This window comes from Sapajus apella, unplaced genomic scaffold, assembly GCF_009761245.1.
Source record: "Sapajus apella isolate SASKATOON/1434 unplaced genomic scaffold, GSC_monkey_1.0 scaffold11, whole genome shotgun sequence".
NCBI classification, from domain to species: Eukaryota; Metazoa; Chordata; class Mammalia; order Primates; family Cebidae; genus Sapajus; species Sapajus apella.
In genome coordinates, this window is record NW_022436951.1 from 33058451 (window position 1) to 33083993 (window position 25543).

The 25543-nt window shown below is 39.7% G+C and overlaps 1 protein-coding gene across 8 annotated transcripts in view; it reads left to right on the forward strand.

Moving 5' to 3' along the window:
* SEMA5A (semaphorin 5A) overlaps nucleotides 1–25543 on the forward strand; it is a 496284-nt gene that overhangs the window by 208079 nt on the left and 262662 nt on the right. For all 8 annotated transcript variants that reach the window (XM_032279108.1, XM_032279114.1, XM_032279115.1 and 5 more), the window contains 2 exons: nucleotides 1074–1173; nucleotides 20132–20177. In XM_032279108.1, the coding sequence (XP_032134999.1) occupies nucleotides 1074–1173; nucleotides 20132–20177 (146 nt within the window). The remainder of the gene's footprint in view (nucleotides 1–1073; nucleotides 1174–20131; nucleotides 20178–25543) is intronic.

Genomic DNA, 25543 nt, shown 5'->3' on the forward strand with positions numbered 1-25543 from the left:
TCAATTACATCAACAAAGGAATTTATACAGGACATAATATGGGATGGGGGCATATAGAAATATGCCCCCATTAAAAACATAACACTGATGTTTTTGCATCAGTGTTTGCTGGGGGAGATTCTTTCCTGTGTTACACACTTTTCCCTCCAACCAATAACTTCATTGATTTGACAGTTGTTATGTGCCTGGTTAGTCAGTGTGGTTATTCAAAATACTAAATCCAAGAGAAAAAGACAATCAGATGACATGGTTAATTGTCAATGATAACGATGAGGTATCCCACGACTGGCAGGCAACTCACTGAATACTTTTTAGTGTTAGAAATTAGCTAATGAAAATTGCAAAAATGGCTCATTGAAGCAGCATTCTGTCTCTCTTCAAACACTGTCATTTTATAATAATCAGACTCTGGGCTGGAGGTTGTCTAATAGGAGTTAACAGTGCTTGTAAAATCCTGTCTCTATAGAGTGGCTATCTCCTGATTTCCCTTAGAAAAAAAATGCAAATGAAGCCTAGAAGTAACTGTGGATTTCTCATCTAGAAAGGTCTGAATGTGTTTAACAAGTCTAATCATGGGGCCAGAATAGAAACCCAAAGGGCAGGGAAATGGAACGCCTAATTTAAAAGAAGGCAAATGGTGCTTGTGTGCTTGGTACTTGCTCCTAAGGAGGCTTTTGTAATATTAAAAAATCTTCAGCTCTTTTGAGTTAAGTTGCACAGGAAATGGTCTTGTTTGCATTCAGTATTCCTTTGATGAATCATGTGAATGCTGTGTTATTTTCTGCCCAGCCCAAAGCCAAAAGGAAAATGCACATCTGGCTTGTAAATCACAACCAAGCATTGATGCCTCACTTGCTCTTTATTGGGTGGCTGCCCTCTGTGCTTTACAAGTTCTTAGTGTGGCTTATGGGGCATCCTGAGGGAAACCTCCCGTGGCCTCTGAAGGATGGCATAGAGGAACCTCCAAATCCTCTCTGAAATGTAACATTTGCTACCTGATGTACGCTTTCTGTGGTCCCCAGAGGAAATATAATTCATTTTTATCTTTTTATTTATTTATTTTTTCTGTTTAGAAATTGGCCCCTGGTTACGGGAGTTCAGAGCGAAGAATGCTGTGGATTTCTCGCAGTTAACATTTGACCCAGGACAGAAAGAACTTGTTGTAGGAGCAAGGTGAGAGATATTGTGTTTTGCCACCGCAGATATTTTTGGACTTCATATGACATCTGTGCAGTTACGTGTGACCTTCCCTGACAAAACTGAAGAGTGCTGAACAATATTATTTCTTATAAGAATGAAATACAGTATGTGTCATAAAATATACTACTGCTAATAAGATGTTGACAGCTTCCCTTTAGACCAAGCATTGATGGGGCCCTCACCCTGTGCCAGGAACTGTTCTAACATGAATTAACTCATTTGTTCTTCCATTCAAACCTGAGAGGTAGGTACTATCAGCATTGCTGTTTTAGAGATGAGGAAACTGAGGGATAAAGTAGATAAATCAGTTGCCCAGGGGCATATGCCTAAGAAAAGATGGACCTGGATTCCCAACCCAGGCTGTTTGACTCCAGAAACCACGTTCCTGACTTCCCACTTTATTCCTCAGTAGGATTCTAGAGATCCAGAGATCTTGATGTGTACTCCAAGGCCCACCACCACCTTTCTTTGTCACCTTGATTAGGCCATATAACCGTAAGTTAGAATTCAAGGAAGTTATTTTCATCTGTGTCTCTTAAGGGTGTGCATGTTCCCGTATCTAGGTCAACACCTGCAACCCAGTGTGACGATGAGGCCACCAGAACACAATGAAAACAAATTTGAGTTCTTTCTCCCCTTTTCACTCACTTCCTTAGAAAACCTATGTACCTATGTGGGGATTGTATATCCATCTTTTAAGAAAATTGATATTAAAGTTGAAGACAGGGGCCATATGTAGAATTGGGTTCTTCTGACACCTAAGGATGGCACATTGGGCAGTGGAGAGTTCATTATCTTTTTCATCCAAATCCAGAGTATAAAGCATACCTTTCATAGCTATGGAGGTTTTGCCGTCTCTGTATAAAGTTGAGTGAAACTAAATCTAGCTTATACACTGGGCACTCTAGGTGAACACTGAACAGATTCTAGGATTGCTGCTCTTGCTCTCAGATCTTGAGGAGTCCTTGTACATCTACTCAACACTTGAAGCGATGAATGGTTGTGATTTTACATGAGTAGGTAGAGGTTGGCAGAGTTTATTGCACCTAACTAGTTACTTTCGGCTCTTCTGATGCTTGTGAGGAGGCGGTGAGTATAGATGGGACAAAGCTACTTGGTGTTCTTTTCCTTACTTTAGTCCTGTCAGAATACTGGGTGGTTTCTGATGCTCGCTTCCATCAAACTTCATCACTTGGAGTTCAGCCTGTGTTTTGCAGCGGTGGGAATTGGTCTCCTGGCCTCCAGATGTTCTCCTCCTTCTGCATACCACAGCCAGCATCGCCTTTTAAACATGCCCACTTTCAGTAGCTCCCAGTGGGTCAATGCTGGCTCCCTGGGGTGGTATGCCAGCTCTTCTACCTTGCGTTCTCATCTCCCTTCCAAACTTCCTGTTTTCATTCTCCCATGGTCCAGGCATGTGGAATTATTTATTCAGTCTACAGTTATGGAATATGCTCTTTCCTGCTTCTGGGTTTTCCCTTCTGACCTCTTTATTATTTTCTGGAATACTGGCTACCACCCATCCCTGGGTGGTATATTACTCCAAATTCTCTGCTTGGTAAACTCCCACTTGTAGTAAGGACCTGGCTCACAGGTCAGCATCAGTTCCGAGCTGCCACATCCCCTGCCTTGTGTGCCCACCTGACATCTGCCTTTTTTGTTCTGCACTTATTGTAGAATACTGCATTATTTCTTGACAAGTCCCCCTTATCAGATGGCAACTTACCCGAAGACAAGGGAAGTACCTGTCTTTTCTTTATTTCTGCAGAGTATAGCACAGATTTTTACTGCTCATAGAAGCTCATAGATAACTGTTGATTCAACACATTTATTTCCAGAATTGAATTGGTAATTGTTCCCCTCTGCATCTGGGTGAACACTTATAGAAAAGGGGGTTGGGATTATAAAAGCTTATCCCAGATACCTACATTTGGCAAAGGCGTGAACCAGTGGCAGGCTGTATACACCAAAGCTCACCCTGAGGGAAAGTGAGCTTTCACTCTGAGCCAAGGGAACAGACCCCTTAATGGAGAGAGCAGGTACAAATATGACTCCAAGTAGTGTTTTGAGTATTGCATCCGTCATTCATCTCTATAGAATTCTGGAAAGGTTTTACTATGACTTTGTCTCTGGAGGTCCTGGGTGCTGTGTGAACAGAGCAGCACTACATTCTTTGCAAGTGATTGGCTTTTGTTTAGTGACTCAAGATTTTCCTAAGGGATGTGAGAAGCCACGGAGGAAATTAGGGTATTGTGAAGAGATGTCTTATGCTCCTGTTCTGGCTACAGATAGCAACTGAGAATTGTTTTCAAGGGATACTTGTCCCAGGAGGTCTCCATCCCAGAGTCCCTGGAGTTCTCTATTCCAGTGTCAGTGGGGTCTCTCTCTTAGTATCCCTAAAGGTCTCTGTCCAATATCTCTGATGGTTTCCATCTCAGCATCCCTGGAAGTCTATATCCCAGTGTCTCAGGGGTGTCTCCATTCCAGTGTCCCTGGAGCCTCCACCCCATGTCCCTGGTGTTTCCATCCCAAAGTCCCTGGAGTGTCCATCCCAATGTCCCTAGAGTCTCCATCCCAATGTCTCTGGTGGCTTCCATCCCAGGGCCCCTGAATCTGCATCCCAATATCCCTGGAGTCCTCATCCCAACATTCTTGGAGGTCTCCATCCTTTGCATATCAACATGGTCTGCTGGGAAGGATTAGATGGGCCACTGAGTCAACCTGGCATGCCATACGGCATGGTGGACATGAATACATGGGATTGCCAGATTGCAAATAAAAATCTAGGATGCCCAGTTAAATTTGCATTTCAGATAACAACCTTTTATATTCTTATCATAAGTATGTTCCAAAAGTTTGTTGACCCGAAAAGCATGGGCTGTAGTTTTCTATTCTACAGCAGTGCATGGTACATTATAGACATTTCATAAATAACAGAAAAAAAGAAGTCTGGCCCTTATTTAAATGACTCTAAGCCAGTTTCCAAGCCTGATTTTCTCATCTTTAAAGATAATGTAGTAATTTCTACCCCTTTCAGCTGTTGCAAAGATTAAATAAAATAACCCGTGGGAAGTTATTGTCACTTAACAGTCAAGCTGGTGAGCACGCAGCCCTAGTGAAGCTCTGAGGGTCTTCATGGGTTTCACATACGTGTGCACATGCCTTTGTGGAAAAGAATAGGAATTTCACTTAGGAAATTTCATGGGATTAGGCTCAAAAAGTTTGAAAGGGAGTGTGAGTCAGATATAAAACTTTAAAAATAACCCAGCCCTCAGATTCCTGTTTGGCAAAGCTTGACTTAGCAAGCGTAAGTTTAGATAACAGGTGTATTATTTCAGAAATCAGTAATGATTTAAAAATATGGGTTGTGAAAAAAATAGAATGCTCCTGGATTTTTCTTCATAGCACTCGGCATCGTGGAGCCATTTATTGGATGGTTTCACTTTATACTAGCGATACTTTATGTTCCTGAAATTGAATTCAGTTAAAGATTCTTTGTACTCATTGATAAAAGAAGTGCATTGTGCTGCAAGAGAAAAGTCTCTCTTTAGGTGATTTGTGGTTATGTAGCATCAGGAGGTACTTGGATCTGAATTCAGGCAATTTCTGGAAGAAGTCATACATTTTCATTTCCAAGATGCACATGATCTTTCATATTATCTTAAATGCATTGACAGTCATCTCCTGTTTTACCCTAGTCTCTTTAAAAATTAATAATATTTGTGTTTTCAGTGATGAAACTTAGGCATTTTCATTTTAGAAAATGTAGAAAATACAGTAAAACATAAAGAAAAAACAATTTCAGAGATAATCACAATTAAGCTTTCCAGTTATTTCCTTGCATTATTTGATTTCTATTTGTTCCTACTCTTGGGATAATATTTGTTGACTGATTGCATACTTCTTTGTCACAAATCCTACTAAGATCAGTTTCCTTGGTATAAAAAAAATTCCAAATGAAAGAATATGTTATCACTGTTTTTGGTAAAGAAGATTATAAAAGGAATGGCAGTGAAAATACCCCACACACTTGATACAAGTGTTTCACTGCAGGTTGAATTGTTGCAACAGATGCAAGGGAGGGTGATTACATTTTTATTTCCCAAATGAATTTGTTCGTCTTCAGCGTTTCAGGTTCATTCCAAGGGTGGCAAGTAATTCCATCCCGAATCACTCTGATATGTATTCTGTGCTGAATCCAAGTATTATTCCAAATGGCAGCTAACTCAGTTGACACATAAGGCAGTGTTTGACTGCTGTTGGGCATTTACAAATTGGCCATATTTTTATAATGCATAAAGCCCTACAGTGCTAATGAAAAAGAGTTTATTATCAAAGCATCTGTAGCATGAGCCTTTGCCACTGAACTGTGGGGAAGATGTGGAGCCACTGTTTCTGGCTGTTTAGGTGCTTTTCTTCAAAATGTGATTTTTCCAAATGAAAACATTTTTAAACATGCATCTTAGTTTCTAAAATGTGAATTTTCTTCAGGTTTTTAAATGTGCTTCTTGGTCTTTATTTTTGTCCAGTAACTCAATTCTGTGTCTCTTTTCTCCAACAAGCTTGAGTGTAATATAAACACATAAATAAAAGGGTACAGGCCTGGCGCAGTGGCTCATGCCTATAATCCCAGCACTTTGGGAGGCTGAGGCAGGCAGATCATGAGGTCAGGAGATCGAGACCATCCTGGCCAACATGGTGAAACCCTGCCTCTACTAAAAATACAAAAGAATTAGTATAGATTTCTGATTAGCATGTTTATTTTTAAAATAAATAAATATGCAAAATCTGAATGCTTCCAAAGCAGAGCTTGGTCTTCCTTACAGTAGCAAAAAAATGATTGGTTGAAAAATTTTAGTTTATTGTTTTGAACCATTTGGCTAATGGTTTGAACTTACAGAAATAAAAAAGGAAAGATTAACTTGCTGTTTTTGTGCTTGGGCTGAATTTGCTTTAAGTATTCAAAACTCTTAGGAGATAAACTTAGGTGCATTAAAATTTTAACGAGTTTATTTGAGCATTTAGTGATTCAGGAATCAAGCATCACCAGACTTCCAGCAGCTCTCTGCTTGTGGATGGGGGTAGCAAGGGAGAAAACCTTTATCATGTTCTTTCCAGAAGCAAGACGAAGAAAATGCCTCTGGTTGGTTGAAGTGGAAACTCCCTAGTTAGAGGTTAGTTGGTGATTTGTAATTGGTTAAATCACAAGTTAGACTTTAGTGAGGTTTTCTGATTGCTGAAGCTTAAGTTTCCTTTTGCTATTTACATTGAGTTGAGTTTTGGTTTGTTTACATAGGAACCCAAGACAGGGAAGCCTTCTCAGCCTAATGGCCTTCCAATTATTTTAACAGAGCATATATTCTCATAAGATCACACAAAATAAATGGTAGGCTTCTATTTAATTAGTTTCTTTCTTTCTTTTTAATTTTTTTGAGATGGTGTCTGGCCAGGCTGGAGTGCAGTGGCATGATCTCGGTTCACTGCAACCTCGCCTCCTGGGTTCAATGGATTCTACTGCCTCAGCCTCCCAAGTAGCTGGGACTACAGACGTGCACCACCACACCCAGCTAGTTTTTGTATTTTTAGTAGAGATGGGGTTTCACCACGTTGGTCAGGGTGGTCTCAATCTCTTGACCTTGTGATCTGCCTGCCTCGGCCTCCCAAAGTGCTGGGATTACCAGCGTAAGCCACCACACCTGGCCAAGTTTCTTTATTAAAACGACTTTGTCACCGGTTCTAAACAACGGGGACTAATTTTAAATTCACATAAAATTTATTCTAAACAACTGGCCAATATTATTATATTTTGGTGATTATAATTCTTATTTTTACTTGAAAATTTTACCTTGGAATTACTCTGTTGGAGGCGATATATAATTAACAGGAAAACTGGAGATGTGTGTGAGATCAGCAATTCTGCTTCCAGTAGCCACACTTGTTCATCTTTTCCAACGGGTGTATTTTAGTCAAGTTTACACAATTAAAGGGAATGCATGCTGAGTGGGATGAAATTCACCATTAGCAGCAAATGCAGAACGCCATAGAACCCCATTGTGCAAAGAGATCTGTGTTGTGTTTACATTAATTATGACTTAGGACAAGCAGCTGGTGATGGAAGAGGGCCAGTGCTTTTCATTCTGGCCTTTTTTATCCTCTTGCACCTCAAATCTTGATGAGCCTCTGCTTTAGGGTTTCAGTGTTTCCCCTTCTTGTCCCTTTCCTCCTCAGGGCTGGCCCTGATGATGCACAGGTAGGTGCTTTAAGATTGGCTTATCTCTCTCCTTCTACCTGTTCTCACCTTTCTTCTAATTGGCTTATTTGATTAATTAGCCCAATATATGTTAAAAAGTCTCCTTTTTGTCTGCGGGCTTTGTTACCTGTTGTCCAACATTTACCAAACATTAGTGTTCTTAAGGATTAGCTAGGGTATTCATTCAGGATTAAATGCCCCTTCCAGCTCTGCTGACTCAGGTCACTCAGAGTGTGTGCGTTTCACAAACTGGTGGCCTGGGAATGATTTCTAACCATTCTGTTCCTTCTGCTATTGTACAAAAACAAAAACAAAAGAAACTAATTTGTGTTTTTTTTTTTTCTCTGCTTAAGTTGGGAGAATACCAGCCTAGTACAACAGTTATCTATGTAGTTATAAATAAGTAAGTGCATACAGTTGGTCATCTCTGGGCTCTGCATCTGCAGATTTAACCAACCACAGGTCTAAAAATGTTTGAAAAAATAAAAAAACAACACAACAATAAAAATCATACCAATAAAAACAATGTGGTATAACAACTATTTACAGTTACAATGTCCTAGATAGTATAAGTAATCTAGAGATGATTTAAAGTATATGGGAAGATCTGTATAGGTTATAGGCACATTTTATATCCATTTTATATCAGGGACTTGAGCATCCCTGGATTTTGGCACCTGAGGGGGTCTTGGAGCCGATGCCCTGGGGATGCCAAGGAACAACTGTAAATAAATAAATAAATAAGTAAAGGTACAAAGGCTTTCCATTTCCCAGATCCTGTGAACAAGCCAACAAAGGGCTGTGATCATAATTAAATAACTTACTTGCATGTACATGTGCTACAGACAGAGTATTCAGACCTTTTCTCCTATCCAGGTCCATGCGGGGTTCATCCAAATGTATTAGTTCATGTAGTTATTTGTTTCAAGATTCTGTGTTTATTAAATATTTATGGAACCTACTTTATGCCAGGAAGCATCTTAGGCATTAGAGAAACAAAGATGAATCATCTCCTCTACCTGATAAAGACATTGTGGTCCAGCGCAAGGGTCAATAAGCTGGGGCCCCAGAGGTGCCTCCTGTTTCTGTAAATACACTTTTATTGTATTTACACACAGCCACACCCACTCATTCACACATCTTCTGTGTCTGTTTTTGAGCTAAAACTGCAGAGATGAGTAGTTGGGACATAGACCACAAAAGGAAATGTCTGCTCCCTGGCCCCATAAAAAAAAGTTTGCTGATCCCAGCCTCATGGGTGAGACAGGGGCACAGGCAATTAAATTCTCCAAGGGAAGCCTGAGTAAAGGGTCCTGAAAACACCAAAAGTAAAGATTATGATGGTACATGGATCTGAAGGGGCTGCACTGAGAGGGTGCTTCTCCAGCTGGGCCTGAGAGATGCATGAGAAATCTGGCAGGGAAGAGAGAGAGTCACATGGGAAAAGTCAGCGATTCTGATGAGGCTGAGAGTGCTTGGCTGTGGCACCTGTTGGTGACAGAGAGGGGGAAGTAGTTGTAGGTGAAGCCCTGAGCATTAGGTAGGGTCAGATTATGAAGAAGCTTAGACTTGGTCCTCTAGACCAGCGACTCCAACTGGGGCAGTCTTAGGATCACCTGACAGGCCTTTCAAGAGTGCAGATGTTCAGGCCTGTCCTCAAGTCCTCTGATTTCCACTTTCTGGAAGTAACACCAGAATCTTGTTTGTTTGTTTGTTGCCCAGGCTGGAGTGCAATGGCGCCATCTCCACTCACTGCAACCTTTGCCTTTGCCTCCTGGGTTCCTGCAATTCTCCTGCCTCAGCATCCTGAGTAGCTGGGATTACGAGCCACCATGTCTGGCTAATTTTTTGTCTTTTTAGTGGAGACAGGGTTTCACTATGTTGGCCAGGCTGGTCTTGAACTGCTGACCTCAGGTGATCCACTCAGGTGATCTTGGCCTCCCAAAGTGCTGGGATCACAGGTGTGCGCCACTGCACCCGGCCAGAATTTTTGATTTAATCAAGCTCCCATGGCTCTGCTGGCTTGGTAAATTTGAGGATCTCTGCTAAAGGCATTGAGGAGCCCAGGAGATAGAATTCTATGTTTACGTGTTCATGTAGTCATATTTGCATTAGAAAGATACATCTGCCATATTGTGTGCAGGATGTGCTAGCACTTGGAGTATTTGGAGAGTGGCATCGCAGTTGGGGGTTGTGGATCAGGTGAGAGTAGAGGGTGCTTAAACTTAGGCAGTATTGGTGGAAATGGAGATGAGAAGCCATATTTGAGACATGTTTCAGTGCTGGGTTTGACTGCAATTGATGGCCCACAGAATGGGGTGGCTAGAGGCAAGGATCAAACCATCCAGTGAGTTTTGGGAGTGTGACTGGGATTGAGCATATGGGAGAGTGAGCTGTAATTCTTAGATTATTAGAAGATACATGAGAAAAAATATCTCAGATTTTTATGAATACTGAAGATAACCTAGAAAATTAATTGTATGTTGATAATTTAAAGCACGAATAGTCCTAGGAAATCAATCACAAATTAAAGGAACCAGAGAGACAGTTACTAGGCATCATTTTTTTATTCAAGTGAAAGATTATCTCTGTTAACAGAAAAATGGAAAGAAACAAATCAGATACTCAGTAGACCCACAAAGGCAAAAGTTGCAAGTTAAATTTAGAGCGATAAATCATCTGTTATCCTTACAGCACTTAGAGATTTGCAACTAAGAATTAAAGCATAATGACATTTAAACAATTAGTGTAATTATTAATAATATGGATTAGTAACTTTACCCTAAACCTATTTGTGGGAAAATATTTTTCTGATTTGATATCCCTGGGATGTGCTGGCAGCATTCTTATAGTGACTGCATGCCATTAAAACGCATCTTCATTATTTCATTACACTTGCTAAATCATAAGAGGCTATCCATCTATTTTTGTACCTTTTAATCTTGGTATTTAAACATATAAGAATGCTATTAAAATGGTTTGATTTTGGTTTTAATATGTTCTTTGAAATTTATTTCTAATAACCAAGACTTTTAAGAAGCTCAAAATGCTCTTTTTGGGATAGGAAATGAAGGAAGTTAATACGATTCTGGGAGAATGGATACTGGGCACATATAACAGCATAACAGCAACAAAAGTTAAATTATAATTATTTTTAAGTTTTCATAGCTCAAAAACACATATTTGCTATTTTTGAGGAGGATAGAAAAAATTTTGATTGAGGAGATAGGAGATAGCTAATCACATTACCGTACTATAAAATTGTTACCGTATTTTAAAATATTTTGGAAAAATTAACAAAAGAATTAAAAACTGTGATTTAAATGTCATCTATTTAAATATAATGTTATACTGTTTGGAATGGTTTGTAATTTTGAAATTTAATTAACCTCTGAGAGACCCATTAAAAATTCCATGAAGGAGACATTTTTTAGGATGGTTATGACCACAAAATAAAAAGACTCCTAGAATTTGCTTACAGCCGACCAGCATAAGGAAAAGTCTTAGAAATCACAATTATACATAGGTTGGTGAATTATATGAATTGGTTACATGATTAAATTAAATCCTTATATTCTTTAAATATTATCCTTATATTCTTTATTGATTTGATCACGATATAAACATTTACATTTAGATAATTAAACGAATTTTACAACAACATTTTGTGTTTTAAAGGATATACTTACTATTTTTCCATCGATTGATTGATTGACTGATTGAGACAGAGACTTGCTCTGTGGCCCAGGCTGGAGTACAGTGACAGGATCTCGGCTCAGTGCAACCTCTGCCTTTTGCATTCCAGGATTCTTGTGCCCCAGCCTCCAGAGTAGCTGGGATTACAGTTCCACACCACCATGCCACCCTGGCCAACATGGCAAAAACCCACCCCTACTAAATATACAAAGTAGGGGTAGGTTTTTGCCATGTTGGCCAGGCTGGTCTTGAATTCCCAATCTCAGGTGATCTGCCCTCCTCAGCCTCCCTCATTCCTGTAATCTCAGCACTTTGGGAGGCCGAGGCAGGCAGATCACCTGAGGTCAGTAGTTTGAGACCAGCCTGGGCAACACAGCGAAACCCCATCTCTACTAAAAATGCAAAAAATTAACCAGGCAAGATGGCATGTGCCTGTAATCCCAGCTACTCCGGAGGCTGAGGCACAAGAATCGCTGAATGCAGGAGACAGAAGTTGCAGTGAGCCGAGATTCCCCCATTGCACTCCAGCCTGGGCGGCAAAGCAAGACTCCATCTCAAACATATTTTGTAATCTTCAAAAGTCTGTCAGTGCAATTGACAATGTGGGTATCATGTCATTATTTCAAGCTCTGTGCTTGAAATAAATAGGATGTCATTATTTCAAGCTCTGTTGCGTCAGTTAGATGTTGACAGCAGTGAGGATGGGAGGAAACTTGCAGTGAAGAAAGGATTGTGGGCAGGAACCTGGGGCTGGCAGGAGAGACTGGGTTTTCAGATGCCAGCACTCCGACTTCCCCAGCTGTCTCATGGGCAGTGTATGTTTTGTCTTCAGATTGTTTTATGACAGCCTTGATCTAAACTTTGATTAAACAACAACAAACATTTCTATCAACATTGTTAAAATGTCTTTATACATTTACTGAACTTCTGCCTTCATTTGCTGTAGTACAAAATACAAATCTACCTTCCTTAATTCTTTTTTTCTCAGTTATAAGCAAGCCTTAACTCACATGTTCAATAGAAACTTGCAACTTTTCTTAGATTTTATAGTCATATTCATCAGAGACCAAATGAGTTATTCTAAGAGAATGTCATTTTAAAACACCTGTGTCTTTCATAATTTATGGAGGTCAAAGTTAAGTTTTATAGTGTCTCTAGATGAAACGAGTCATTTAGTTAATATGCTCATGATGGCTCAACCTTTTCTTTAATGCCGGCTGCATTTTATTACTTTACATGAAGATACAAATGAACTTCGTCTATTAAGATCCCCACTGCTCCCTCAGAGGATATATTGTTGTGTTTAGTGATTTGCTTCTAATAGGCCACTGGGGGAAGTGATGGGACCCAGGAATGAGTTATTCAATCTTAGAATCAGTAAGAAGGAGACTTCGGAGAAGATGTAGAAACCCCACTCAGGTGTCTAGTGGGGAAACGATGAATGGGCTGCAATATTGTGATTCTGCATCTGCCAAATGTAACAGCTTCATGATTTGAATTATTCAGTCCATTGGATCTATGTACTCCTCATATATTATTGCTCCTAAAAGAAATCTGGTTTATTGCATGTGAATGTGCAATGTCAAATTTTATTCCATGGCATTTGAAAAAAAGAAAAAAAAAGTAGATCCACACCAAGGGAAGAAAAACTCATATTTTTATTTACTATAGCCATAAAACTGAACTGTTACACTTTGGCAAACTCTTGCTTTTCACTTTCGTAATGACAGGAGAAAAGCAGAAATACAGAATCGCTCCCCCAAGCTATACAACTAATACATTCTAAGAATCTAATCTCTTAGCCTCTAGCACTACTGCCATTTTCCCTGAAGAATGGCAATATTCCTTATTACTACCTGTTTACATCTAGGGGTGTTATGAAGATTAATGAGATCACTTAAATGCTTTGGGTTGCTCAAAGCATTGCCCTGTTAGGGAGACTGACCCTACGTACAACATTTGGTTAGCATTTCCAGTTGGCCAGGAGCCAGAAGCATTACTCCTTCGTGTTGGAAAGGCTGGTGGCCTTTCTCGTGAACCTCACATATATTGTTTTCCCTCCTCTGTGCTCACACAATTGCAAGATAAAGTGGTTGCCTCTACTGTAATACCCTGGAGGACAGCCACTTGCAGGGTTCCATAGATCTTACTTTAGTGTTTGAGTGGCCCAACATCAGGGAATATCAATTTCTTACTCCTTTAGAAGATTTTCTTTCTTTTTGTAACCTTTAACTTCATAGGTCATTGACCTAAACTGTGATGGATCAAGCTGTCTTGAGAGATTTCAGGTCCCTCATGTTGCCAACTGGTTTGGAATTTTTCCTACAGTAAAAATGTATTTGGAGTTGTATGTGGGGCCAAGTAGTTTGAGGAAAGGAATTTAAGAATAGCAGAATCCACACTGTATTTTGTCAGATTCCTAGGTTCTTGGGATGTGGTTAGGGAATTCCACAGATGTTTTACTTATGGTTTGTCTTCTAAAGTATTGTTTAAAATAGCTGAAAACTGTAATAAATAAGGTGAATACTAAACTGTTTATGTAGTGAGGCATTTGACTACTTGGGTTTTACACAGACCGTAGTTATTTATTAAACAAATATTGAGGCCTGATATGGTGGCTCATGCCTGTAATCCCAGCGCATTGAGAGACTGAGGCAGGAGGATCACTTGAGCTCAGGAGTTCAAGACCAGCCTGGCCAACATGTTGAAGCCCCATCTCTATCAAAACTATAAAAATCAGCCAGGAATACATGCACATGAATGTTCATTGCAGCACTGTTTACCATAGCAAAGACCTGGAACCAACCCAAATGCCCATCGATGATAGACTGGACACGGAAAATGTGGCACATATACACCATAGAATATTATGCAGCCACCAAAAATGATGAGTTCTTGTCCTTTGTAAGGACATGGATGAACATGGAAACCATCATTTCTAGCAAACTGACACAAGAACAGAAAATCAAACACCGCATGCTCTCACTCATAGGTGGGTATTGAACAATGAGAACACATGGCCACAGGGAGGGGAGCATCACACACTAAGGCACCTCCTGCTACTGAGCATGAAGTGGATGTGCTGGGGGCGCCCCACAACCCTGCTCCCCCGACATCCACCGTGGTTCACATCCGCAGCGAGACCTCCGTGCCTGACCATGGGGTCTGGTCCCTGTTCAACACCCTCTTCATGAACTCCTGCTGCCTGGACTTCATAGTGTTTGTCTACTCTGTGAAGTCTAGGGACAGGAAGATGGTTGGCGACATGACTGGCGCCCAGGCCTGTGCCTCCACCGCCAAGTGCTTGAATGTCTGGGCTCTGATTGTGGGCATCATCATGACCATTCTGCTTATCATCATCCTAATAGTGATTTTGCAAGACTATCAATAGATCAAGAGAAATCATCTGGGCCATGGAACCTGCTCTGCCCGTGACCTGTCTCCCACGTATTCAACTTTGCATTCCTCGCCCTGCTCCGGAGCCAAGTCCTGTATCTGCCCTTTATCCTCACACACTTTTCTACAGTGACATTCTGTAAAGTGCACGTGTTCCTGGTTTAAAAAAAGAAAGCAAAATTTAAAAAAAAAAAAAAAACCTCAAAAAAAAAAATTAGCCAGGAGTGGTGGCACGTGCCTGAAATGCCAGCTACTAGGGAGACTGAGGGAGGAGAATTGCCTGAACCCAGGAGGCGGAGGTTGCAGTGATTCGAGATCACATCATTGCACTCCAGACAGGGCAAAGAAGGGAAAATTCATCTCAAAGAAACAAAACAATAAAACCCCATAAATATTTAAAAGCACCTACGAACTCTGTGACTTAAAAATCAAACTAAAAGCAACAAAAGTTTAACCAATAAACTGTCATGAATATACACATTGTATAGATGTTGATGCTGTGTAAGATTATAAATAGTTCTGATAACTGGAGTTTTAAAATTTTTAAGAAAGCTTCATCAACTGATTTTATTAACAAATATATAAGTACTTGTTAAATGAATTATACTATTAAAGAAGTATTGTATCTATTTTGTATGTTGAGGTTTCATTTAAGATAATTTTGAAATAAGTTACTGAGTTTTGAAAAATAACACATGAAATATCCTTCTCAGGAAATTATTTAAATTTTCCATAATAAAAAGATTTTTTGGTAGATGGCGGTTTATTCATAGAACTTTGTTAGGCATTGTGTATATCTAAACATCATTACAGTCTTTTGGGAATTTTTATTATTTAAATATATTGGCATAATTGTATCATTTCTTTCTTTTCATAAGTTAAGAAATAGGGCTATTCTTAGAATCAGATACAGGCAGTAAGTTATTCAGGCAGAATAAAAAGGGAGAAAAGAGGTGCCATTTGAACAGCCAGACCCCTCAGCTCAGACTCTTCTCCTCATGGGGAGAAGCCATGAGGAGCCATGATCACAGCCAGATCACAGTCCCAGAGATGAAAATTGATGGCGTAGATCAAAAGTTTGCTATTAGCAGAACTAAGACTTGAATTTTCTTAAAATGATTTTGAAATGTTCCTGTCAATGACCAATGAAGATATGAAACACTTGCAGCATAAGAACTGTTACTGCCTATGTTTCTGTGTGTGTGCATGTTTAGTGCAGGTGAAACCAGGAAGGGGACATTGAATGACTAACTGGTGAGGCCATGAGGCACAATGGGACACAAGGGACACCAGGACCAGGGGTCTTGTTTCCAGTCCCAGGATTTTCTTTGAAGCCTTACAATCTTGGACAAATCACCCAGTACTTTTTAATTTATAGAAGTTTCCTCATCTATAAATTTAGGGCGGTTAAAATAATCACCTATAAAATAATTATCTGTAAAATTGAGAGTGGGTTAAAATAATCAATTGTTATCTTTGAACTCTGAAAATAATACAAAAAGAAAAGTTTAAATCCTCCGGTGCTTTCCTTCCTGGGGTTGTGGTTATGGTGGTGGTGGTGGTGATGATATTTCATTGTAACTGTGGTATTTTTCCTAGTAAATGTGCCCCTCTTTCCTCTCTGCCCCTTTCTTTCACCTACTGAACACCTCTGCCATACTGATTTGATATTACTGATGAGATAATTGGAAGGACACTATAGTGCTCAGGTATTTGGAAGGAGAAGAGGTATAGATGGTTGAAATCCACTAGCAATGTTCCTGGAGAGGAGGGGTACCTTTACAACCTGTTGGAACTTGAGAAGCAGGAAAGTAATGATCAGAAGAGTCATGTTTGCTTAGGGAGATGTGGACTGAGAATGTGGCATATTTGTTATTATAAGCCAATATCCCCTCCTATTGAAAAACACCTGAAAGCTGGAACCAGGTGTTTCGGATAATGATCTCTGTGCCCCTTCCAGTCCCCTCCGCAAGTAGAGAGAGCTCTTTAGCTGACCTGCACAGAGCTCTACAGAGCACTGCAGACTCTGCTATCATCTTTTCTCAAAGAGCCTGAGGGCACTTCCAGCTCTTCCTTTGTGTATGAGAGGTTCTTTTCAAGAAAGTTCCTGGAGACACATACTATAGTGTGAACATACATCTGCACATGTATGTGTGTGAGTATGCAAGAGAGACAGAGAGAATGAACCAAAGCGCCTAGGTAATTCATTTGCTATATGAATGAGTTTCTTTTATTGGAAATATTTACTGAAGAAGTCTTTCTTAAAATTGCCAGTGGGTTGAATAGGACAACTGGATTCCAGGACCAGTGACAAAATAAACATAAAAGTTGGCACTATTAATTGATGCTTACAATGGGTCAGACTTCATTCTTAATGTTTTTCTTAGATTTAAACCTCACAACAACCCTAGAGGATAGGTTTGATTATTAGCTGCATTTTACAGATGAAAAGACTAAGGCATAGAGAAATTTTGCTTACTTCCTGAGATTGCATAGAGGCAGAACTCTAGCTTTTGCATGGATATTCTTAACCACCAGGCAATACTACCACCCATAGCAGAGGGGCAGCCTCCTGAAACCAGAAAGTCCATGGGAAAATATGAGAGTGGGGAGCTGAGCTGCTCATAGAGGCGATGGGTGTGCAGAGGCCAGTAATTTCCCTGTTGCTACTGTGTCCTACTCTGTTCTCACACTAATATAAAGAAATACCTGAAACTGGGTAATTTAGAAAGAAAATAAGTTTAATTGATTCACAGTTCTACATGGCGGGGGAGGCCTCAGGAAACTAGTAATCCTGGTAGAAGGTGAAGGGGAAGCATGCTTGAAGGTGAAGGGGAAGCATGCTTGGGCCTTCTCACATGGTGCCAGGAGAGAAAAATACAAGCAGGGAAATGCTGATGGTTATAAAACCATCACACCTCATGAAACTCACTCACTATCATGAGAACAACATGAAGCAACCTGCTCCCATGATCCACTCACCTCCTACCAGGCCCCTCCCTGGACACATGGGAGTCATGGGGATTAAAATTTAAGATGAGATTTAGGTGGGGACACAGCCAAACTGTATCACACTGGTAAGTCCCTCTTCTGAAAGACATGTGTGTGTGTGTGTGTGTGTGTGTGTAGATTTCTCACTTCCCATAGAGGAGGTGTGCTCATTTCTGTGTCACATTGGGTGACAGCTTGGCAAATGCTGAAATGCCAGTCAGCCTCCAGTGGCACCTTTGGGCTGCTTCAACATACTCTTCCATATATGCACCAAGTTCACTTTTGTTTCTCTGAAAATGACTTTCTGTTGTTGGGACAGGATCTCTCTCTCTTGCCCAGGAAGGAGTTCGGTGGCAGGATCATGGCTCACTGGAGCCTTGACCTCCCAGGCTCAATTGATCCTTCCACTTCAGCCTCCTCAGTAGCTGGGACTACAAGCAGGCATGACTACAGTTGGCTAATCTTTGTATTTTTTCTTTTTTTGTAGAGATGGGGTCTCCCTGTGTTGCCTAGGCCTGTGTAGAACTCCTGGGCTCAAGTGATTAGCCCACCTTAGCCTCCACAGTGCTGGGATTACAGGCCAGTGTGCCTGGCCTGCAGCTGACATTTCTGTTGGATAGCTAGACTTCTCATGGCACCGACTGAATCAAAAGATTTTCTGTAATTTTCCCTCCCCTCAAAGGTATCCTTAACCGGATTCTGAAAAAAAAGACTGTAGCATTTTAATAAAGAACAGGGGAGCTTTTCCTGAAATGGCTTTGTGATGGAGGTGGCATGTGCCAATCAGTGCTCCGGGGAGCTTCTCTCAGGGTATATCAGAAAGGAGACTAGAAAGGTGGAAGGAATGGAGTGAAGAGACAGTTGCTGTGGTTTGTGGGAGGCAGTTTTCACTCAGTTGAGAGATGCGGTACCTCCATGTTGGTAGTCATATTGTGTGAAACCTGAATGCCCAGGAGGCAATGCCTGGATTCGTGAGACTACCTGAAGGTGAGACTAGTCCCCACTTCATCCTGCAGCTGTGGGTGTACATGAGCTCCTGGACGTCAGCTTCCTTGGAGGCTTTGTCCTTCCTAACTCTGTCCATAACCATACGGATGTTTCTTGGTCATCTCAACGTTATGCCCTTGGGTTGCTTTGGCTGTCACTTGTCACTGCTACTGGGACATGTGTCCAGCCCCTTCACGATAGTAAAAATAATCATTTATATCTTACTGGTGTCGTAAAATTTCTCTCTTTGTGCCATAGAAATGACCTTGGACGAACTCATTAAAATAATATCCTTGGCTTCTTGGAGATTTTGCCTCATGCTCATTTGCATCTTAGAGTTTGCTTTCCATTATATGCCAACATCTACTTGCCATTATTATGTGCACTTAGACTGGCTTTCTCCTCCCTTCCTCTTTGGGGTGCTGCTGGTACACACTCCCAGCCCCCATCTTCCCATTTACATGATGCCAGGGTTTCAGTTAGAGGTTGAAGCAAAGCATACTGAGGGAGGTTATGAGTTGTTTTTGAAACCTACAACACTAGATTCCAAAGCCTGGTGTAACTAATATATATCTTTTTTCCCTGTGCTCTGCTGATCTCCATTGTGTATTTCACTGTTATTCCCCTTCGTTGTTGAAATTGATGATAGTTTTCTTTTCTTTGATTTCCTGTTTTACACTTGGGGAGTGAAACTGACTCTTTGAAGCCCTTGATGTCATCAGTTTCCTTTGGGCACACTGCCACATTCATATTCCTTTTTCTTTTTTTTTTTTAAACCAACTCACATACACTGCAAATTTTATTTATTTATTATTTATTTATTTATTTTTGAGACAGGGTCTCACCCTGTCACCCCAGCTGGAGTGCAGTGGTGCAATCACAGCTTACTGCAACTTCCACCTCCTAGGATCAAGGAATCCTCCTGCCTCAGCCTCCTGAATAGCTGGGACTGTAGGCATATGCCACTATGCCTGGATAAATTTTGCATTTGTTGCACTCAGGTTTTGCCATGGTTCCCCGGAGCCTGGGAACCTCCGCCTCCCAGGATCAAATCATCCCCCTGCCTCAGCCTCCCAAAGTGCTGGGATTACACATGTGAGCCACCATGCCCGGCCCAAGTTCATATTTCTAAACTTTTATTACATGCTGAATCCATCCAACAGGGTAGAGAACTGTGAACCTTAGACCATTGTTTGAATTCAAACTCTTAATTTAGGTGATGATGAAAAACAAAGACCTATGAGGAATAGTTAGTTTTACATCATCTTGCTTAAGTGAAACTCAGTTTCAGACTGGAATGCCCGTGTCTTTTTATTTATTCCATATAGAGCAAGAGAACAGCTTAATGCCTTACACTTACCACAGTCATGTACACATGCACCCCACTTATTTGTTAGCTTTCTCACCAATCTCACAGGTGTATTTCTTGACATCTTGAATGCCTCTTTGTACGCTAAGTTCCAAGGAAATCTGTGCTAAACATATCCTTAGAAGGAAGATGCTTTGGAAGCCACAGTCATTATTTTATTTTCTTTGTTCTTGAAATTTTTATAAACTCTAACTTTTTGGAATCTATTGAAAATAAAACTGCTCTCTTTTTGTATTTTGTAGAAACTACCTCTTCAGGTTACAGCTTGAGGATCTGTCCCTTATCCAGGTAGGTGCAATTTATTTTTCTCAAGCTTTCATTTTCCATCCCAATTAACTCACTGTTTGAGGGGATGAAGAAAGATGCATGTAAAGGTGTTAATCCAGGCTGAGCAGGGGCTCATTTCCTCAGCTGGTCAGGCCGCAGGACTAAGGCTGCCCTACTTGTTAAGAGTCATCACCTCCCTTAATTCCCAATTAGCCTCCTCCTCCTGAAAGGTGGCCCTCTTTGTTCCATGGATGTGATGTTGATTTATTCTTCCTTAGATGAGAGACCATTCAAGGAACATTACCTCAAAGCCTGGGCACATTCCTTTTCCCACAGTTACAGCAATCTTCAGTTATTCAGTTTGATGCATTCAGGCATTATATTATTGTAAAACGGCTTTGTTTTCTCTTTATAATTATTTTAACATAAATATGACTACATGGGTTAAAAGCTACCTATAGCAAAGAATAAAAGGTAATAGATCAAAATGTAATTTACCTACTTGTATTGTTGCAGTTTGGACAATGGGCCTGAGATCTTGTGCTTGAATGAAATATTTATTTTAGTAGCAGATCTGAGCCACAAAAGCCCAGTCTTCCCTCTAGACTTTAAAAAGGGTCTCCTAGAAAATGAGAGATTTAAGACACAAACACTTTCTTCACCAAGATTCTGAAACTCTCTATGGACTATGCCAGAATCTTGGTCCTGTGTAGAATTTGGAAAAAGTTCATCAACCAATTTTAGTCTCACTCTCTTGTACTAGAGCTCTAAGAGGTGACTGGGGAGGATTTTATGTTATTTTATTCTCTCTTTAATGCTGCTACTTGCAAACATTCGGGGAACTTCAGAGCTAGGTTTTAATATTAGATCTATATTTTATTCAGCAGGGTCTTAATATCAGCCAATTTCACAGTCAAAGTTAATACTGATAAAAAGCAAGGGCTTGGAAGACACATTGACATGACTTGTGATCTAGTTTCATGACTTCTGATAATTATTGGTTCCTCATCTGTGAAATGGCCACAAGTCGCTACCAGTTCCATATTAGCATGGTGAAAAATAAGTAAGACATTCAAGAGATAAAACATAGCAATTTATGAGAAATTTTAAAATATTTTTTATTTTTAAAAGTGATAATAAATAATAAATCTCCATTGTAATAGTTTTATCACAGTTGACAATAATGTCTTTCCACTGCAATTTAGTATATAACTGGAGTCTTTAATTGAGCTAATTGAGTGGTAAAATTATGAATTTATTTTTAAGGAATCAGAATGATCAGCAATTTGAAGACATTATCTTTAGTGAAATAAGCCAGGCACAGAAAGACAAATACTGCAAGATCTCACATAGATGTAACATCCACAGAAGACAAACTCTTAGGAGCAGAGAGTGTACTCAGGGTTTCCAGGGGCCCAGAAGGTCAGGGAAGGTCTTAGGGAGATGTTGGTCTAAGGACAAATAGTTCCAGTTAGAGAAAGGAATAAGTTAAAGAGATCCATTGTATGACACAGTGACTATAGCTAATAACAATGTACTATATGCTTGAAAATTACTGAGAGAGTACATTTCAAATCTGCTCACTCCCCAAATAAATAAATAAATAAATAAATATATAAGTAAAGTATGTGAGATACCTGCATGTTAATTAGCTTGATTTAGCCATTCCACAATGTATGCATATGTCAAAGTCATGTTATACACCATCAATATATAAAATTCTTGCCAATTAAAAAAAGAATGATCAATAATTTGATGAAAATGCCATATTAAATATTGTTTTAGATAGTCTTTTATAAAAAGTATATCTTCTGGTACATAGAAACTACATGTTATACTCATTTTGTTTCTCATGGCATATATACTCTCTGGCATATCACGTGTTAAAAAATGAGCTGTGTAGATCTGTGTGTGCACAAACACATATTGACATATACACATTCGTTTCCAAGTTTGCTAGCTCTGTCAGCTGAGAGGGTTTAGAAATGCTGTCTCGGTAGCAATGACATACTTGACACACATTACTCTGTTTCTAAACTTAGTTCTCCATGAAAACAAATGAAGGAGTTTTTGAGAAGAGACTTAATCAAGAGTTGGGCAGGGAAAACGCAGATAAGACTGGAAGAGCTTGTTGTTTCACAAATTAAGGAAAATATTAAAAGAATGATGAGGGTGTGTCACAAGAAACTAGCAGCCAGCTTGAAGTGGACGCACCAAAGAAATCTGGGACAATTTGATGGTTAAAATAGATAATACTGGTAGCTAATTATAACACATTGAATAACATAAGAATCCATGAGTAGATACCAACATGAAACATAAATGAATGGATAAATATGGCAGAAGGGACTGCTATTTCTTTCTGTAAAATGCCAACTAATAAGTATTGCAAGAATAATTTAGTTAGAAGATTTGGCAACCATTATACTAAAAATTGATTCAGACAAAAGTGATCAATGGATGCTAAAATTTATGGGTCAAAGTTTGATGACAACCAGGATATTTATTAACATACAGTCTTAAAAGAGATAAAACATGGAAATTTATCAATAATTTGTTATTGTTTTTGATGTTTAAGTGATAATAATAAATAATAAATCTCCATTGTAATAGTTTTATCACAATTGACAATAAATTATCTTTCCACTGCAATTTAGTATATAACTGGAGTCTTTCTTTGAGCTGATTCAGTGGTAAAATTATGAATTTACCGTGACTCATAATTACCTATTGACATATAACTTGCCTATATAATACGTATTCATTACAACAGGAAAACTTACAACTTGTTAGTAAAGAAACCTAGCAAATAGCCCATAATCAAATAGTCAAAGGTCAAGGGTAACTTCAGCAGCAATGGGACAGAGTCCAGTGATTTGATGCACGGAGAGTACAGCAAAATGTCCTTGATATTTCAGCCAAAAAACATAACAAAAATTATAACTAACAACCTTCTTATGAGGAACCATCAGAGCCACTGGGGGACATCCCACAAAAAAGTGGCCTCTACCCTTCAGATATCACAGAGTCATGAAAGGTATGCAAAGAATAAATAAGAAAAAGCCATTCCATCATAAATTTGAACAAATAGACATGGGGATCAAATGCAATACTTGACCCAAATTGAATCTTGGAACAGATATATTTTTCCTTACTATAAAGGACATTACTTGAACAACTGGAAAACTTCAAACGTGTGGATAAGATGGCATAATGTATTAATATTTGTTGATTTTGATAACTGTGATGTAGAAGAATGTCATTGTTTTTAGAAAAACATGCTAAAATATCTAGGGATAATGGATATCATTTCTGCAGCACATCAAAATGCTTTTAAAGTTGCTATACACATACGTACACAGAAGCTGTACATGTGTGCAGAGGGAAAACAATAAAGCAAATGCGATACAGTGTCAACAGGGGAATCTAGGTAAAGGGCTTATGAGAGTCCGTCGTGATACTTTTGCAAATTTTACTGACATTATGTCCAAATAAATAGATGCAAAAAATGGGGAGATGTATTTCCATTAACTCATGTGTATATATTTTTATGAGGTCAAGGAAACTTACCATACTTTTCTCATCATTGCTTCCCTTTGTCATGGCTGCCTTCACTGGAAATCAGGTTGAGGTTATTGATGGGATCGATGAGCTATTATTGAAGTGTAGAAGCCCATCAGTGTCACTGCTTGGTGACAGCTTAGTCTACTGACATGGCACCGCGCAAGACGACAGCAACTTTCTGAACTGTGGTTTTGAAAATGCAGCTGTAATAACAGAGGTCAGACTGCTGTACCATTAGTGGAAAGCAGGACAGTTTGGCTTTTTCATATTCTATGACTGTGTATGCAGTTCTGTAGCCTACTGTTTACTTAGCCTGGAGAGAGGAAGCCGGCAATTCTTCATGACACACATTTTTTTAAAAAAATATAGCATGTCTTCAGCAAAGAGGTCTTGTTGGTTTCTATGAATATTTTATTTTAATTTACATGACAAAGTTCTGAAGGGTAACAAAAAGGAATAAGCACACTGGTAGACAAAGGGTGTTATAACACTGCCATCTGATAGAAGCACCATGTCAGCCAATAGGTAATTTAATATGATCTGCTAGGCACAGTGACAAAAGTACAAAGAAGCTAGGGAAATTACTACTAATACTATATTTTACTACCTCTTTATATCCAAAATATTTCAACTTCAGCATACAATCATTATAAGAAATTAATGATCTGTTGCACTTTATTTTTTTGGAACTCAGTGTTCAAACTCCAGTGTGTGTTTTATACTTCCAGCACATTTGGATATGGACTAGCCAGAGTTGAAGTGTTCCAGGTGGCTGGTGCACTCCATTGGAAAGCAAAGTTTTAGATAATAAATGACAACGTTTGACTTGTGCGCCTTCAATTATTGCACAGAAAGTTTGTTTTCTATTGCAAATCACAAGGGTTGATTTGTATCTCTCAGGTTAATATTTTTCTCCTTTTCTGTCTCCAAAGTTAAAAATTATTGTTTAAATGTGGCAAAATGATAAAACTGAGATCAGGGAGGACAACCAATTTCAAGAACACTGGAGACAATGAGAACTGAACGTGGTTCACCAGTAGCCTTTATTTATTTATTTATTAAATATTTTATTGCGTTTTAGGTTTTGGGGTACATGTGAAGAACATGCAGGATTGTTGCATAGGTACATACATGGCAATGTGGTTTGCTGCCTTCCTCCCCACACCTATAGCTGACATTTCTCCCCATGTTATCCCTCCCCAACTCCCCACCCCCTGCTGTCCCTCCCCTAGTTCCCCTCATCACCTCAGTGTGTGATGCTCCCCTCCCTGTGTCCATGTGTTCCTATTGTTCAACACCCACCTATGAGTGAGAATATGCGGTGTTTGATTTTCTGTTCTTGAGTCAGTTTGCTGAGAATAATGGTTTCCAGGTTCGCCCCTGTTTAACACTAGACCAGGCTTCCTTGAGTCCTGCCCATCTGTGGGACAGAGATCGACCTCCAGATGGCAGTTTCCATTCCCTGTGTCTCTCCTCATCACCTGGAGGCAGTTTCTACCTGGTCTGGTCATGCCATGCTGCATATTGTTTTCCAAACTGCAGGCTGTTTTCCAACTTGGAGCATTTGCTGTTGCTGTCCTGTCTCAAACACGTTCACCCTATTCACCCTCTTCTTCATGGAGAAAAAGACTGCCTATCCTCAAGTTTTACTTGAGACATCACCTCTTTCTAACCCACCCTGTGCCTGTTTGGCTGTTGACCCTCGGAGGCATTTCAGCCCCATAGCCTTTATTTCTGACCAGTACTTACTGCCTCATGTTGAAATTCATTCTGTGTGCTGACAGAAGTGTTTCCTTTCTCTTTACATGTCCAGAATTAGATTA